The 15264-nt window shown below is 46.7% G+C and overlaps 1 protein-coding gene across 3 annotated transcripts in view; it reads left to right on the top strand.

The window, feature by feature from the left end:
- The window catches only part of LOC139280883 (DENN domain-containing protein 5B), a 340537-nt gene that overhangs the window by 256426 nt on the left and 68847 nt on the right, over positions 1 to 15264 (top strand). For 2 of the 3 annotated variants that reach the window (XM_070900668.1, XM_070900670.1), the window contains exons 7-8: positions 6906 to 6998; positions 13478 to 13628. In XM_070900668.1, the coding sequence (XP_070756769.1) occupies positions 6906 to 6998; positions 13478 to 13628 (244 nt within the window). The remainder of the gene's footprint in view (positions 1 to 6905; positions 6999 to 13477; positions 13629 to 15264) is intronic. The other variant, XM_070900669.1, reaches the window with a different exon arrangement.

Here is a 15264-nt window from a genome sequence, read left to right as displayed (position 1 = left end):
GTGCAGCCTTCAGCCTCCTGAGGAAAAGAGTATTCAGAGACCAGGCCCTCAAATCTACCACCAAGCTCATGGTCTACAGGGCTGCAGTAACACCCGCCCTCCTGTATGGCTCAGAGGCATGGATGATGTACAGAAGACACGTCAGGTCGCTGGAGATATATCACCAACGATGTCGCCGCAAGATCCTGCAAATCCCCTGGGAGGACAGGCGCAGCAACATCAGTGTCCTTGTACAGGCTAACGTCCCCAGCATTGAAGCACTGACCACACTCGATCAGCTTCGCTGGGCGGGCTACATAGTTCGCATGCCAGACACGAGACTCCCAAAGCAAGTGCTCTATGCGGAGCTCCTTCACGGAAAACGAGCCAAAGGTGGGCAACGGAAATGTTACAAGGACACCCTCAAAGCCTCCCTGATAAAGTGCAACACCCTCACTGACACCTGGGAGTCCCTGGCCAAAGACCGCCCTAAATGGAGAAAATGAATCCGGGAGGGCATTGAGCACTTTGAGTCTCAACGCGGAGAGCGTGAAGAGGTCAGGCGCAGGCAGCGGAAGGAGCGTGCAGCAAACCAGTCCCACCCACCCTTTCCCTTGGCGACTGATTGTCCCACCTGTGACCGAATCTGTGGTTCTCGAATTGGACTGTTCAGCCACTTCAGGAGTGGAAGCAAGTCTTCCTCGATTCCGAGGGACTGCCTATGATGATGAACCCAGTTCATTGATTGGAGCATGGGCAGGTGTGGCAGGAGCGGCGAGGTCAGGGGCGAAGGAGCAGCGAGAGTTCGTAGAGGAATGGGACCGGGGCCCAGGAGAGGCGTGAGTTCAGAGCACAGAAGAGGCGAGGGCCCAGAGGCAGCACAGGCCAGCCCACACTGCGATATGTGTGCACACTAGGTCCGTACAGCAGAGCTAAACTCCAGTCGTCTTGGTTAACCCTTGCCATTGGACCAAGACCTAGCTCTGTCAAGCCCGTGTGGTGGCTGGTGTTCAACGGCCACCGCACGTTAAAAAATGCACGCACAGGCATCTTCCACCCTTCAGGATGTGGTTCGGGATCCAGAATATTAGGTCCTTCATTGGAACACCTGTGAATTCATCCCTTTTTGGCGTGGAAGCAAATCCTCTTTTCGAGGGATGGCCTATGATGATGAGAGATATACCGCATTTTCTATTACACTGACAATCAAGTGGATCGTTAAGTATTATCTCTTCAATACTCCCGTTTATTTCCTAGGACCACTGCATCCGCAGAGCATTCATTCTTCCTTTATTTATTTCACACATACCAATTCCACGTGGGCTGGGGGCCAAGTCCCTGCCCCTTGCTAGCGGCTCTCTCTGTGCAAGAGTACCCTGTGAGGGACAGTGCTCCAGATTTATCCCTTCACCCTTGGCCATGTGGGCAGTCCGACGTCTGATTGATGCATTAAATCTGGAATCCTCACCCAAAAGGGTGTGGATGCTGGGACAATTGTAGCTTTCAAGACCGAGGTCGATGGATTTTTGTTAGGTAAGGGTATGGAGCAATGGTGGGTAATTGGAGTTGAGGTGCAGATCAGCCATGATCTAATTGAATGGTGGAACAGGCTTGTGAAGCTGAATGCTCAACTCCTAGTTCAAATGCTCCTACCCTTGAACTAATCTATTTGAGATCAGGGTCCCTTTGTGTGAGAATCCCATGGCCTGGCACTTTATGGGCTTCTAACTTAATACATAACCTTGGCCAGTTCATGGTAGTCCCAGTCACAATGCAATAAAGACCAGGTAATCTATTTTAGTGATGTTGGTTGAGGGATAAATATTGACCAGGACACCGGGGAACATAAGAACATAATAATTAAGAGCAGGAGTAGGCCATTTGGCCTCTTGATCCTGCTCCGCCATTTAATAAGATCATGGCTGATCTGATCATGGACTCAATTCCACTTCCCTGCCCGTTCCCCATAACTCTATACTCCCTTATGGTTCAAAAATCTGTCTATCTCCACCTTAAATATATTCAATGACCCAGCCTCCACAGCTCTCTGGGGAAGAGAATTCCAAAGATTCACGATCCTCTGAGAGAAGAAATTCCTCCTCATTTTCATTTTGAAAGGAGAACTATCCTGCTCTTCTTTGAAATAGTGCCTGAGATCACAGACCGTGGGATTGCGGATCTCTGGAGTGAGACTTGAACCCACAACTTTCTGACTCGGAGGCGAGAATGACACCACTGAAGTTTCACTCCTGGGAGATGTTGGACAGCATGTTGGGCGGGATTCTGTGACCCCCCCCCCCGGTCAAATAGTCCGGCAACACTCAACAACAACAGATGCAGGGTGGAGGGAGCTCTGGGAAGATTGGCTGGTTGTGGAAGTGTATCGAGAGGAGAATAAACTGGCAAACTGAATCATAGAAACCGAGAAACTTACAGCACGGAGGGAGCCCATTTCAGCCCATCGTGTCCGCGCCGGCCTACAAAGAGCTATCCAGCCGAATCCCACTTTCCAGTTCTAGGTCCGTAGCCCTGTAGGTTACGGTACTTCAAGTACATATCCAGGTACTTTTTAAATGTGATGAGGGTTTCTGCCTATACCATCCTTTCAAGCAGTGAGTTCCAGACCCCCACCACCCTCTGGATGAAGAAATTTCCCTCAAATCCCCTCTAAACCTCTGACAAATTACTTTAAATCGATGCTGCCTGGTTGTTGACGCCTCTGCCAAGGGAAAAGGTCCTCTCTAACCATTCTATCTGAGAGTCAATTAACTTTTTTTTGAAATAAAGTGTGAAAACTTAACAATTCCCCGAAGTATTGTGGAATCATAGTTTCCAATTCAAATTATAATGCCAGCACGGAGTGGTGCTGACTCAGCGAAGCATGCAGCAACTCAATTAACTGCCCCAAATTAGAGCTCATTCAGTATTACACAAAGTGCCTAAGTGCAAATACAATTATAATTAAATGGTTACCATTGTGTTCAATAGCTGGGGGGATGTCTTTCATTCAATTTCCCTGTGATACTGGTATAATGCTGCTTCCTCTAAAGACCCATTGTTGAAGAAGAACATATGCTCGTTCTGAAAAGTTAATAGTTTTGACTTAAGCGTCTGTGTTTGACACACAATCCAATTCCTTGCCTCATTTACCCCTCTATTGCATGCTCTATTTTAAACAACCTCCACATTTTTCAACACAAAAGGACGTTGCATATGGCCTTTAAACAGATGACAGTACTTTCCCCGAGTGTAAATCCAGGCAGTGAGTGTCGCTCACTATTGGAGAGGTAGCTTTAACAGCCAAGACTGATTGGCCCAGAAATCCCTGATTCTTCTTCCCACGGGCGTTCGCCTAAAAATAGGACAAAAGATGCGCACTTCCCTTTTGGTCGAACACTTGCCAGAGATCCCGGATCCGAGGCCTCTTCTTGCGCAACGGAGCGCGTTCACGTCGGGACGTCCGCAGGAGTCACGTGGGCCTGGACACCCAATCACAGGTAAGTATTTTCTCATTCATAGTAATAGGAGTTTTGTAAGTTTGAAACTCCTATTACTATAAATGAGAAACAACCCCAAACACACAAACACTACATAAAACATTCAAAAACACTTCACATAAATACACTAATAGAAATTAAAGTTGTTGGAAATGTCTTTTAAAGAAAAAAAATTTGCCAATTGTTTTAAAAAGTTTTATTTTTTCTTTAAAATAAACTTACTGTAGTGGGAAGGGTTTTTAACACTAAGATGTGTTTTTAAAACTTTATTTTAAAATGTTTTTGTGTATTTTAAAACTCTCACGCCTGTAACAGTAGGCTACGTGCCTGCTTTTTCAGGCGCAAGAGTTTTGAGGACATTTGCTGGGTAAATCCCACAATCTTGCCCTGGCAAATGTCCTCGCTCCCGAGATCCGGAGGATCTGTCAAGCCAGAAAATTGACAGATCGGAAAAGCCAGTTTTCAGCGCATGCGCATTACTGGCTTTTCCGATGCCTTCCCGGGTCCGTAGAAATGTCGTATGGACCCGGGAGGCCGGGATTTCTGCCCTAGTAATTCCTTATTTGTCCACATACTTTCCATGGGAGCCACTGGAGAGCGATCAGGAGCAGGAACCCTGGCCAGTCCGCCCCTCCAAGGGAAGCTGAGCCCAATTGTAGCCTCTCAGCTAAGACCAGCTGACACACCACAGATTTGGAATTGAATCTGGGACCCTAGCTAAAATATTGGCCCTGAAATTCCGTTCGGAGGCTTCCTTCGGACAAACGCCCAGACCCGAAAGGTCTGAGCCCTTCTTTCCACGCGCATCGCAGTGCGCTCCTGTCTTCGAGGTACGCAAGTCGAAGCTGGAGTCAAGTGGCCTGGACAACCAATCACGGTGCAGTATTCTCATTGATAGTAATGGGGACTCCGTTTCTCCGAGTTCCCATTACTAACAATGAGAAAAACACCCAAACACAACATAATAAATAACAAAAACACCTCACATATTTAAAATTAATTGAAAATAAAGTTAAAACGTTTTAGAAAAAAAAATTTGGGGGGGATTTTTAAAAAATGTGTTTTACTAGGGTTTAAAATAAACTTACCTCAATGGACAGGGTTTTTATTCTAAAAATGTGTATTTAAATTTAATTTTTATGTGTTTTAAAACTCTTACGCTGGTAAAAGTAGGCTATGCACCTGCTTTCACCAGGCGTAAACGTTTCAAGGACATTCGCTGGGCAAATAGCCTGATCTCACCCGTGCGAATGTTCTTGCTGCGGAGATGTGGAAGATCTGTCAAGAGATATCATGACAGATTGGAAAAAATGGCTTTTGCCAGGCCTCACGGGTCTGTACGCATTCGAGGCCAGGATTTTACGGGCAACCTTGGACTTTTATCAGAACATCAAAGCTCAGTGGGTGACACTCTTGCCTCTGAGTCAGAAGGCTCTGGGTTCAAGTCCCACTCTAGAGACTTGGGCACATAGCCTAGGCTGACACTTCAATGCAGTGCTGAGGGAGTGCTACACTGTCGAAGGTGCTGTCTTATGGATGAGCTGTTAAACTGAGGACCCTTCTGTCCTCCAGGATTGACGTAAAAGATTGCATGGCAATTTCCAAAGAAGAACAGGGGAATTCTCCCCAGTGTCCTGGGCAACATTTATCCCTTAACTAACAACACAGATTGTCTGGCCATTATCACGTCGCTGATTGTGGGATCATGGCTGCAGTGTTTCCTGGAACAGGAACTATTACAACAATGAGCACACTTCAAAAGTAACTCATTGTCTGTTGGGATGCCCTGAAGTTGTGAAAGGCGCTATATAAACGCAAGTCCTTTTTCATTTCATTGTGATGGAAACTTCCATGGTCAGGTGTCCTCCCTGCTTGGCCACACTGCTGCCACCATTGACGGGGAGGCACCCCATACATTCCTGAACCTCCCCATTGATTGCGGAGTGGATGAGGGGTGGGAAGACCATATCAGGAGCTGCCCACTCCCAACAGAGGCAACTGGCAATGCAGCTTTAATGAAGCAGGGGGAAAGAGAGCCGATGGTGACCCTTCATCCCTTCGACCATACTGGGATGTCATGGAATGGCCAATATCACGTGCTCTTTCAACACAAAATACACGGGGGAGGAGATTGCACGGCAGCCTCATGTGTGTGACATTTTTGTGTGACGGTGTCAGCTGTGGCTCAGTGGGCAGCACACTCGCCTCTAAGTCAAAAGGTAGTGGGTTCAAGTCCCACTCCAGGGACTTGAGCATATAAATCTAAGCTGACACTCCAGTGCAGTGCTGAGAGAGTGCCTCACACTGTCAGAGGTGCCGTTTATGGCATTATTTCGAAGAAGAGCAGGGGAGTTATCCCCGGGGTCCTGGCCAATATTTATCCCTCAATCAACATAACAAAAACAGATTTTCTGCTCATTATCACATTGCTGTTTGTGGGAGTTTGCTGTGTGCAAATTGGCTGCTGCTTTTCCCACATTACAACAGTGACTACACTCCAAAAGTACTTCATTGGCTGTAAAGCGTTTTGAGATGTACGGTGGTCATGAATGGTGCTATATAAATCCAAGTTTTTCTATTTGTTCATGAGATGTGGGCGTCACTGGCAAGGCCAGTATTTATTGTACATTATCTTGGTGGTGAGTCACCTTTTTGAACTGCTGCAATCCGTGTGATGAAGATTCTCCCACAGCTTATTCTTTGTTGCGGTTTGGCACAACTGAGTGGCTTGCTAGACCATTTCAGAGGGTAGTTAAGAGTCACCCACATTGCTGTGGGGTCTGGAGTCCCATACAGGCCAGACCAGGTAAAGAAGGCAGATTTCCTTCTCTAAAAGCACATTAGTGAATCAGATGGGTTTTTACATTTCATGGTCGCCATTACTGATACTAGCTTTTGATTTCTGATTTATTTAATTAATTGAATTTGAATTCCACAGCTACTATGGTGGGATTTGAACTCAGATCATTAGTCTTGGCCTCTGGATTGCTAGTCTAGTAACATAACCACTATGCTACCATTCGCCATTTTTTTTGTATGCTATTTTGTTAGCTGAAGGAAAGCTTTGGTAAATGTTGAAATGTTGGACTAATATTTTGTCCTAATCATCGATATATTTGTTTTCTGATGACCATACTTAATCGTCAGGGCAACCTTTTAACCTAAAGATGTTCACATAAGTGTGAAATAGCCTTGACGCCTGCAGTGACGAACAGCACAAAACAATTGGTGAACCGTTTTCTGCAATGTTTGCTGACAGGGCAGTTTATTTCCCCCTCTTGATCTTAGAGATTTATGTGGCTGGCCATGGTTGAGATGCTGATCAATATGCTGTTTGCCCTGTTGTACGTCAGTTGTTCTTCCAGTTAAGGTGACCCCTGAGGAGATTCGTACAGGGAGGTTTTCATATCAAGTGCTTTTCGTTCCCAGATAGCTGGCTTGCTCGAAGGCACTGTTCCTTCGACATCCAGGCACCAGAGCCTCATGTGCTTTGCCCAGAAGACCAGGAGGATGGTGACGAACGTAATAATAGATTTATTATTGGCCTTTTCACAGCTAATTCCGTGGCGATGGCGTGACTCACATCCTTGTCTAACAATAGCACTGTAGGGCATCCCAGAATAACCTGAGCCTAGCGTTTCTCTGAATGGCTTTCCTTCCACTTCCATTCATTCAAAATGACATTCGATAAAATCTACTAGACCAAAAAACATTCCGTTGTCCCATTGGCCGATTAGACCAGTGTTGTGCTAATACTTGCAAACTCAAAGGTCCCAGCTTCAACCTTCTCTCCGTGCTAAGTTTGATCCCAGCTGAGGGGGTAGTGATGGGATTAGCTTCAGTGAGACGGAAGATCAGCCAGACTTTCCCATTCCTGCCCGCTCTCCAGTGGACCCTTGCTGGAAATTGGATGTGACTGGACCTCCTTTTGAGAGGAGGGATCAGGGCTTCTGAGTACAATCCCTTCAAGGTCCAGTGCCTGATGTCAGTCAATGTCAAGGCTTCTGCATGAAGAACATCAACCTCGGCGAATGTTACTTGCACCTGGTACCCATGTGAAAATGTTCGACAATTTTTATTTTTTTGTTTTGTTTATGAAAACTATTGGCAGTTTTGTAAATTATCTGAACAAGCCGCCCGATGGGACTTGCTGCCTGATCACATTGCGGCAGAATTAAGCTTGGGTCTGCCATCTCCTCAAGCAGGAAGTAAGGTTTGCCTGACATATTTATATGAACTTAGCCTTTCCTTTAGTGGTTTTCAAATTTTCAGTCTCGGTTACGCCCTGCAATTATTAACTATTGACATACTCGTGGGTCCCCTACAACTATTAACCCGTTTCCGAGGAGCCCGTGCAATTATTTCATCAGGATCCCCTGCAACCATTGACACATTCCTGGGGACCCCTGCAACCATAGACACATTCCTGGGGACCCCTGCAACCATAGACACATTCCTGGGGACCCCCTGCAACCACTGACACATTCCTGGGGACCCCTGCAACCATTGACACATTCCTGGGGACCCCCTGCAACCATTGATACATTCCTGGAGACCCCCTGCAACCATTGACACAATTCCTAGAGACCCCTGCAACCATAGACACATTCCTGGGGACCCCCTGCAACCATTGACACATTCCTGGGGACCCCCTGCAACCATTGACACATTCCTGGGGACCCCCTGCAACCATTTACACATTCCTGGGGACCCCCTGCAACCATTTACACATTCCTGGGGACCCCCTGCAACCATTGACACATTCCTGGGGACACCCTGCAACCATATACACATTCCTGGGGACACCCTGCAACCATATACACATTCCTGGGGACACCCTGCAACGGTTGACACATTCCTGGGGACCCCCTGCAACCATTGACACATTCCTGGGGCCCCCTGCAACCATTGATACATTCCTGAAGACCCCCTGCAACCATAGACACATTCCTGGAGACCCCCTGCAACCATAGACACATTCCTGGGGACCCTCTGCAACCATTGACACATTCCTGGGGACCCCCTGCAATCATTGACACATTCCTGGGGACCCTTGCAACCATTGACACATTCCTGGGGACCCCCTGCAATCATTGACACATTCCTGGGGACCTTGCAACCATTGACACATTCCTGGGGACCCCTGCAATCATTGACAAATTCCTGTGGACCCCTGCAACCATTGACACATTTCTGGAGACCCCCTGCAACTACAGGTTGGACCTCACTTATCCAGGACTCCCTTATCTGGCACCACCCCTCGTCCGGCATGATTCTGGCGGCCGGGGGCGCATGCGCAGAATGTGGCTGACTTCCACCCCAACTTTGGGGCCCGCTAGGGGCCCACCGACACCACCCGGGGCACTGACCTCCTCCCCTCCCCCACCCCCCTCCCCGCCCTCGCCCCCCCCCCACCCCCACCCCCTCCAGCCCTCAGGCTGACCTCCCTTTATCCGGCAAAATCCCTTATTCGGCACAAGCCAAGTCCTGAGGGTGCGGATAATGGAGGTTCAACCTGTATTGACACATTCCTGGGGACCCCCTGCAAATATTGACCCCTTGTGGTGACTTCTGAAAGCTCCTTCCCCCTCCCCCAAAAAGTAATAGTGTTGTCATTGCCAGAAGATTTTTTTACTAGCTTTTAAACACCACGGTTTTGTCAAGTGAGGGGCATATCGGAAACTCGAGAGACATTATTTCAACAGAAACCTCAGATGAAGTACCAAGATGCAGTGAAAGACTCGCCTAAAGACAACTGATGGGCGGAAGTTGGGTAAAAAGGAAATATCGGCTAAAGATACTCAGGACCCTGAGAATCCTGAACGTAGAACAGGAATGTCCGGATTTTTGGTCCTTGATCATTGGCATTGGCAGGAAGCAGCAGTGGGAAGACTGATTGAGCTGCTTCTGTCGTTCCCGTTACAGGTCATTATACACGATGATGAAGAGAACAGCTCTTCCAGCACATACAGACGCACAAACCAGCATTAGTCTGAGAGCAGGGCATTTATATTTACAGCCCCAAACACCTCCTGGCTTTGACTGATAAGAGCAATGAATGATTATGGCTTGGAAATTATTGCAGTAACTGGGCCCTTAGCCACAGATTTAAAATAATTCAGTCCAAGAACTCTGAAGGACTATATTAGTGCTGCGCTTCTAAGGTTTCGTTTCTTAACCTTTGAAGGCACGACAAATGAGACCATGACTCATTCAGGTGGAATATTTGCTGGGGCAGTGGGTGATTAAAGTTTAAAGGCGATGTGCGACAGTTGACCTATCTCAGTTTCTGACTGATCTGGCTGGTTTTGGAGCACAAGCCTCTCTCTTCTGCTGCAGGTAGTTTCAGTCCGTTTGATCACCCCCGCCAGCAATTCTCAGGGTGGGGGGGAAAGGAGCCGGCAGCTCCATTATGGTGTCCGCTGTCAGAGGGAAAGAGCTTTTATCCCCATTGTCACGGTGATAGTCGCCTCTGAGCGTGAATTGGTTCCACAAACACCAGGCTTACTTGTTGCCCGTATCAAATTCCAGGTATATTTCCCCTCTTTCTCCTCCTCTTCTAAAAGGTGACAACTCGCCCAGTTCCATGGCCACCAGCACATCTTTAAAAACAATATATTTTTAAATAATTCTAGTCATCATCATCATAGGCGGTCCCTCAAAGTGAGGATGACTTGCTTCCACGCCAAAAAGGGATGAGTTCACAAGTGTTTCAATGAAGGACCTAATATTCCAGGTCCCGAACTACATCCTGAAGGGTGGAAGATGCCTGTGTGTGGATTTTTTTAACGTGTGGTGGCCGTTGCACACCAGCCACCACACGGGCTTGACAGAGCTAGGTCTTGGTCCAGTGGCAACTGGAGACCTGCTCTGCTGCATGGACCTAGTGCACACACATATCACAGTGTGGGCTGCCCCTCGGCCCTCGCCTCTCCTGGCCCCGAACTTGCGCCTCTCCTGGGCTGCGATCACATCCCACTTCTTCGCCCCGACCTCGCCGCTCCTACTGTGTCTGCCCACGCTGCAATCACCGACCTGGACCTTGATGACGTCCCTCTTCGCTGCTGTTGCCCTGTACCTTGCAGTGGTACGCCACCACGCAGCCCATGGCCGCCGCTCGCTGGCATTTATGGCCCCGACCTGCCACTAATGGTCTCTCGCAGGTCGGGGCCGCCGTGCTGCCCATGGCCGCCGCAGACCCATGATCATAATTCTAGTGATATGGACATCGCTGGCAAGGCTGGCATTTATTGCCCATCCATAGTTGCCCTTGAGATGGTGGTGAGCCGCCTTCTTGAACCGCTGCAGTCTGTGTGGTCAAGGTGCTCCGACGGTGCTGTTGGGGAGGGAGTTCCAGGATATTGACTCAGTGACGATGAAGGAATGGCGATAAATTTCCATGTCGGGATGGTGTGTGACTTGGAAGGGAACTTGGAGCTGTTCCCATTAGTCTGCTGCCCTTGTCCTTAAGGGTGGTGGAAGTTGTGGGTTTGGAAGGTGCCAGTGCCTCAATCCATGTGGCCAATTTTGCATTTTGATCCTGGGTGTAGTGAGTGTCAGCAAGCTTATTCCAGGCAGCTTCACAGGCGAGGCTTAATCCCATCCCCACCCACAGAGACTTACCTTTCCAATAGGAATCGCTAGAAATCAATCTGGAGCAGGAGCACCAAGGCCACATTGCCCTCCCCTGCGCCCATCCCCAAACCGCACCCCCGTCCCTGAACCCTGCCCTGACTGAAATCACTGAACTTAGCATGGACCATGGATGTAACCTGGGACCTTCTACAAAGTTACTCTCTTCTGTCTGATACTGAGTTGGTGTTAGGAGACATAAGTAGTCAGTCTATAATCTCACTGAATGTGACTCACTGCACAGTTTGTGAACCTCAGTTAACACTGTATGTAGGCTGCACCTGTCCTTCCTATGTTATTATGTTGTTCGGGTTCTCAATAAGCCAGTATAGAACAATAAGTCAGGAGGAACAACGACTGCCTTTACTGAACTTTAGGACAACTTTGTATTAAGCCGCTCAGCTTTGATTTACAACGGCCATCTTACAGACTGACCGACTTGTCCAGTCCAATTCTCGCTGGTTAATGAATGCAATGTCCAAGCGTTAATTAAGGGACTGTGCATAATTGCCATACTCAAACTGATATTTAACTTGCTGAGGTAAGGTGAGATCCACAAGTTAGTCCCTTGTTTGTTTGAAGCATACCCATTGCACATCAACTCCAAAAGAGACAATAGGAAAGCACATCTTTTGACATTGTCCCTTCACAGAGAACATAAGAAATAAGAGCAGGAGTAGGCCATCTGGCCCCTCGAGCCTACTCTGCCATTTAATAAGATCATGGCTGATCTGATCATGGACTCAGCTCCACTTCCCTGCCCGCTCCCCATAACCCTTCACTCCCTTATCGCTCAAAGATCTGTCTATATCCGCCTTAAATATATTCAATGACCCAGCCTCCACAGTTCTCTGGGGCAGATAGATTTACAACCCTCTGAGAGAAGAAATTATTCCTCATCTCAGTTTTAAATGGGCGGCCCCTTATTCTAAGACTATGTCCCCTAGTTTTAGTTTCCTCAATGAGTGTAAATATCCTCTCTGCATCTACCTTGTCGAGCCCCCTCATTATCTTAGATGTTTCGATAAGATCACCTCTTATTCTTCTGAACTCCAATGTGTATAGGCCAAAATTACTCAACCTATCTTTTATAAGTCAATCCCCTCATATCCTGAATCAACCTAGTGAACCTTCTCTGAACAGCCTCCAATGCAAGTATATCCTTCCTTAAATACGGAGACCAAAACTGTATGCGGTACTCTAGGCGTGGCCTCACCAATACCCTGTACAGTTGTAGCAGGACTTCTCTGCTTTTATACTCCATCTCCCTTGCAATAAAGGCCAACATTCCATTTGCCTTCCTGATTACTTGCTCTACCTGCATGCTAACTTTTTGCACAAGGACCCCCAGGTTTCTCTGTACTGCAGCACTTGGCAATTTTTCTCCATTCAAATTATAATTTGCTTTTCTATTATTTCTGCCAAAGTGGATAACCTCACACTTTCCCACATTATACTCCATCTGCCAAATGTTTGCCCACTCACTTAGCCTGTCTATATCCCTTTGCAGAGTTTTTGTGTCCTCCTCACAATTTGCTTTCCCACCCATCTTTGTATCATCAGCAAACTTGGTTACATTACACTCGGTCCCTTCATCCAAGTCATTCATATAGATTGTAAATAGTTGAGGCCCCAACACTGATCCCTGCGGCAAGCCACTATTACTGTTTGCCAACCGGAAAATGACCCATTTATCCCAACTCTCTGTTCTCTGTTAGTTAGCCAATCCTCTATCCATGCTAATATATTACCCCCAACCCTGTGAACCTTTATCTTGTGCAGTAACCTTTTATGTGGTACCTTATCGAATGCCTTCTGGAAATCCAAATACACCACATCCACTGGTTCCCTCTTATCCACCCTGCTCGTTACATCCTCAAAGAACTCCAGCAAATTTGTCAAACATGATTTCCCTTTCATAAAACCATGCTGACTCTGCTTGATTGAATTATGCTTTTTCAAATGTCCCGTTACTGCTTCCGTAATAATGGACTCCAGCATTTTCCCAACGACAGATGTTAGGCTAACTGATCTATAGTTTCCTGCTTTTTGTCTGCCTCCTTTTTTAAATAGGGACGTTACATTTGCAGTTTTCCAATCTGCTGAGTGTTTAGAGTTCACTGTGCATGACCATCTGTGTATCAGACCCAATAAGTAGACAGAAGTTCTGCTAAACTTAAAGAGCAGGAATCATTTCCCCAACAATCTGTTGAGACTCAGTCAATTGAAACTTCATGGTCACTTTTAATTGTTTTTTTGAATCCCTCTCCTACCTATTCTCTAACAGTTTGATTTTGATTCCCTTACTCTGTACTCTCTGTATAAGGGCGCTGACTTATTGTGCTATTCTTTATGAATGTATCGCACAGCCCAAGCCATTGAGCAGCGCCTGGTGAAGATTGACCACACTGCCATCCACCCACACCTGCTGGACATGAAGATCGGGCAGGGCAAGTATGAGCAAGGATTCTTCCCCAAACTCCAGTCTGATGTACTGGCAACAGGGCCAACCAATAACAAGTGAGTATAACCTAACGTTTAGCAAATGTCTTCCCAACCCTTCCCAGCCTGGCACGTTCCTGTTTGAGCAGACTCCTCTCTCCCTTCACTCCCTCCTGCGGCCTGGCATTTTCCATGAAGGTGAGTGTCCATGGGCTATTCAACTGGGCCGGCATCATAACCAAGCTGAATCTGTCCTTCCCAGGTATCCGTACACTTTGAGCACTGTCCATTTTTTAAAACATATAATGAACAAGATAGTAGGTACAGATGGAAACCTTCCTACAACACACCAGCAAGCCTCCTTCCTTTTACACATATATTCTCGTTGCTCGCACAGGGTGATTCATAGATTGACTATTGTTCAAATCCAGTTTGAACTTGGTAAGAACATAAGAATTAGGAGCAGGAGGAGGCCATTCGGCACCTCGAGTCCGCTCCGCCATTCAATTAGATCATGACTGATCTTCTACCTCAACTCCACCTTCCCACACTATCCCCATTTCCCTTAGATTCCAAAAATTTATCATCCTCTGCCTTGAATATATTCAACAACTGAGCATCTTCAGCTCTCTGGGGTAGAGAATTCCAAAGATTCACAACCCTTTGAATGAAGACATTTCTCCTCATCTCCATCCTAAATAGCCGACCCCTTATTCTGAGAATATGACCCCTGGTTCTAGACTCCCCAGCCAGGTGAAACATTTTCTCAGCATTAAGCCTGTCACGCCCCTTAAGAATTTTATATGTTTCAATTAGATCACCTCTCATTGTTCTAAACTCTAGGGAATATAGGCCTAGGCTACTCAATCTCCTCATAGGGAAATCCTCTCATCCCATTGCACGCCCTCTAAGGCAAGAATGTCTTTCCTGAGGTAAGTAGACCAGAACTGTACACAGTACTCCAGATGTGGCCTCACCAATGCCCTGTATAATTGTAGTAAGACTTCTTTACTTTTACATTCTTTGTAACAAAAGTTATCATACCATTTGCTTTCCTAATTGCTTGCTGTACCAGCATGTTAACATTCTGTGATGCATGTATAAGGTCACCCAAGTCCTTCTGAATGCAAACATTTCCCAGTCTCTCACCATTCAAAAAATATTCTGCTTTTTTGTTTTTCCTACCAAAGTGGATAACCTCACACTTCCCCACATTGTATTCCATTTGCCATGTTCTTGACCACTCAGTCAACCAGTCGATATCTCACTCTTTGCATCCTCCTCACAGTTACTTTCCCAACTAACTTTGTATCATCAGTAAACTTGGATACATTACACTCAGTCCCTTCGTCTAAGTCATTAATATAGATTGTAAATAGCTGAGGCCCAAGCACTGATCCTTGAGGTACCCCGCTAGTTACAGCCTGCCAACCTGAAAAAGTCCCGTTTATTCCTATTCTCTGTTTTCTGTCCATTAACCAATTCTCAATCCATGCTAATATATTACCCCCACTCCCATGAGTCCTAATTTTGTGTACTAATCTCCTGTGTGGCACCGTATCGAATACTTTTTGAAAATCCAAATACACCACATCCACTGGTTCCCCCCTTATTCATCCTACTAGATACATCTTGAAAAAACTCTAAGAAGTACATGCACCAATTGTTCATCATTACAGTTAAACTAAGGAATGAACCTGAACTGATGGCCATG

The sequence above is a fragment of the Pristiophorus japonicus genome, chromosome 15 (assembly GCF_044704955.1).
Source record: "Pristiophorus japonicus isolate sPriJap1 chromosome 15, sPriJap1.hap1, whole genome shotgun sequence".
In the NCBI taxonomy this organism is placed as follows: domain Eukaryota; kingdom Metazoa; phylum Chordata; class Chondrichthyes; family Pristiophoridae; genus Pristiophorus; species Pristiophorus japonicus.
The sequence above is the reverse complement of the archived record's forward strand: the minus strand, read 5'-3'. Positions and strand labels throughout refer to the sequence as shown.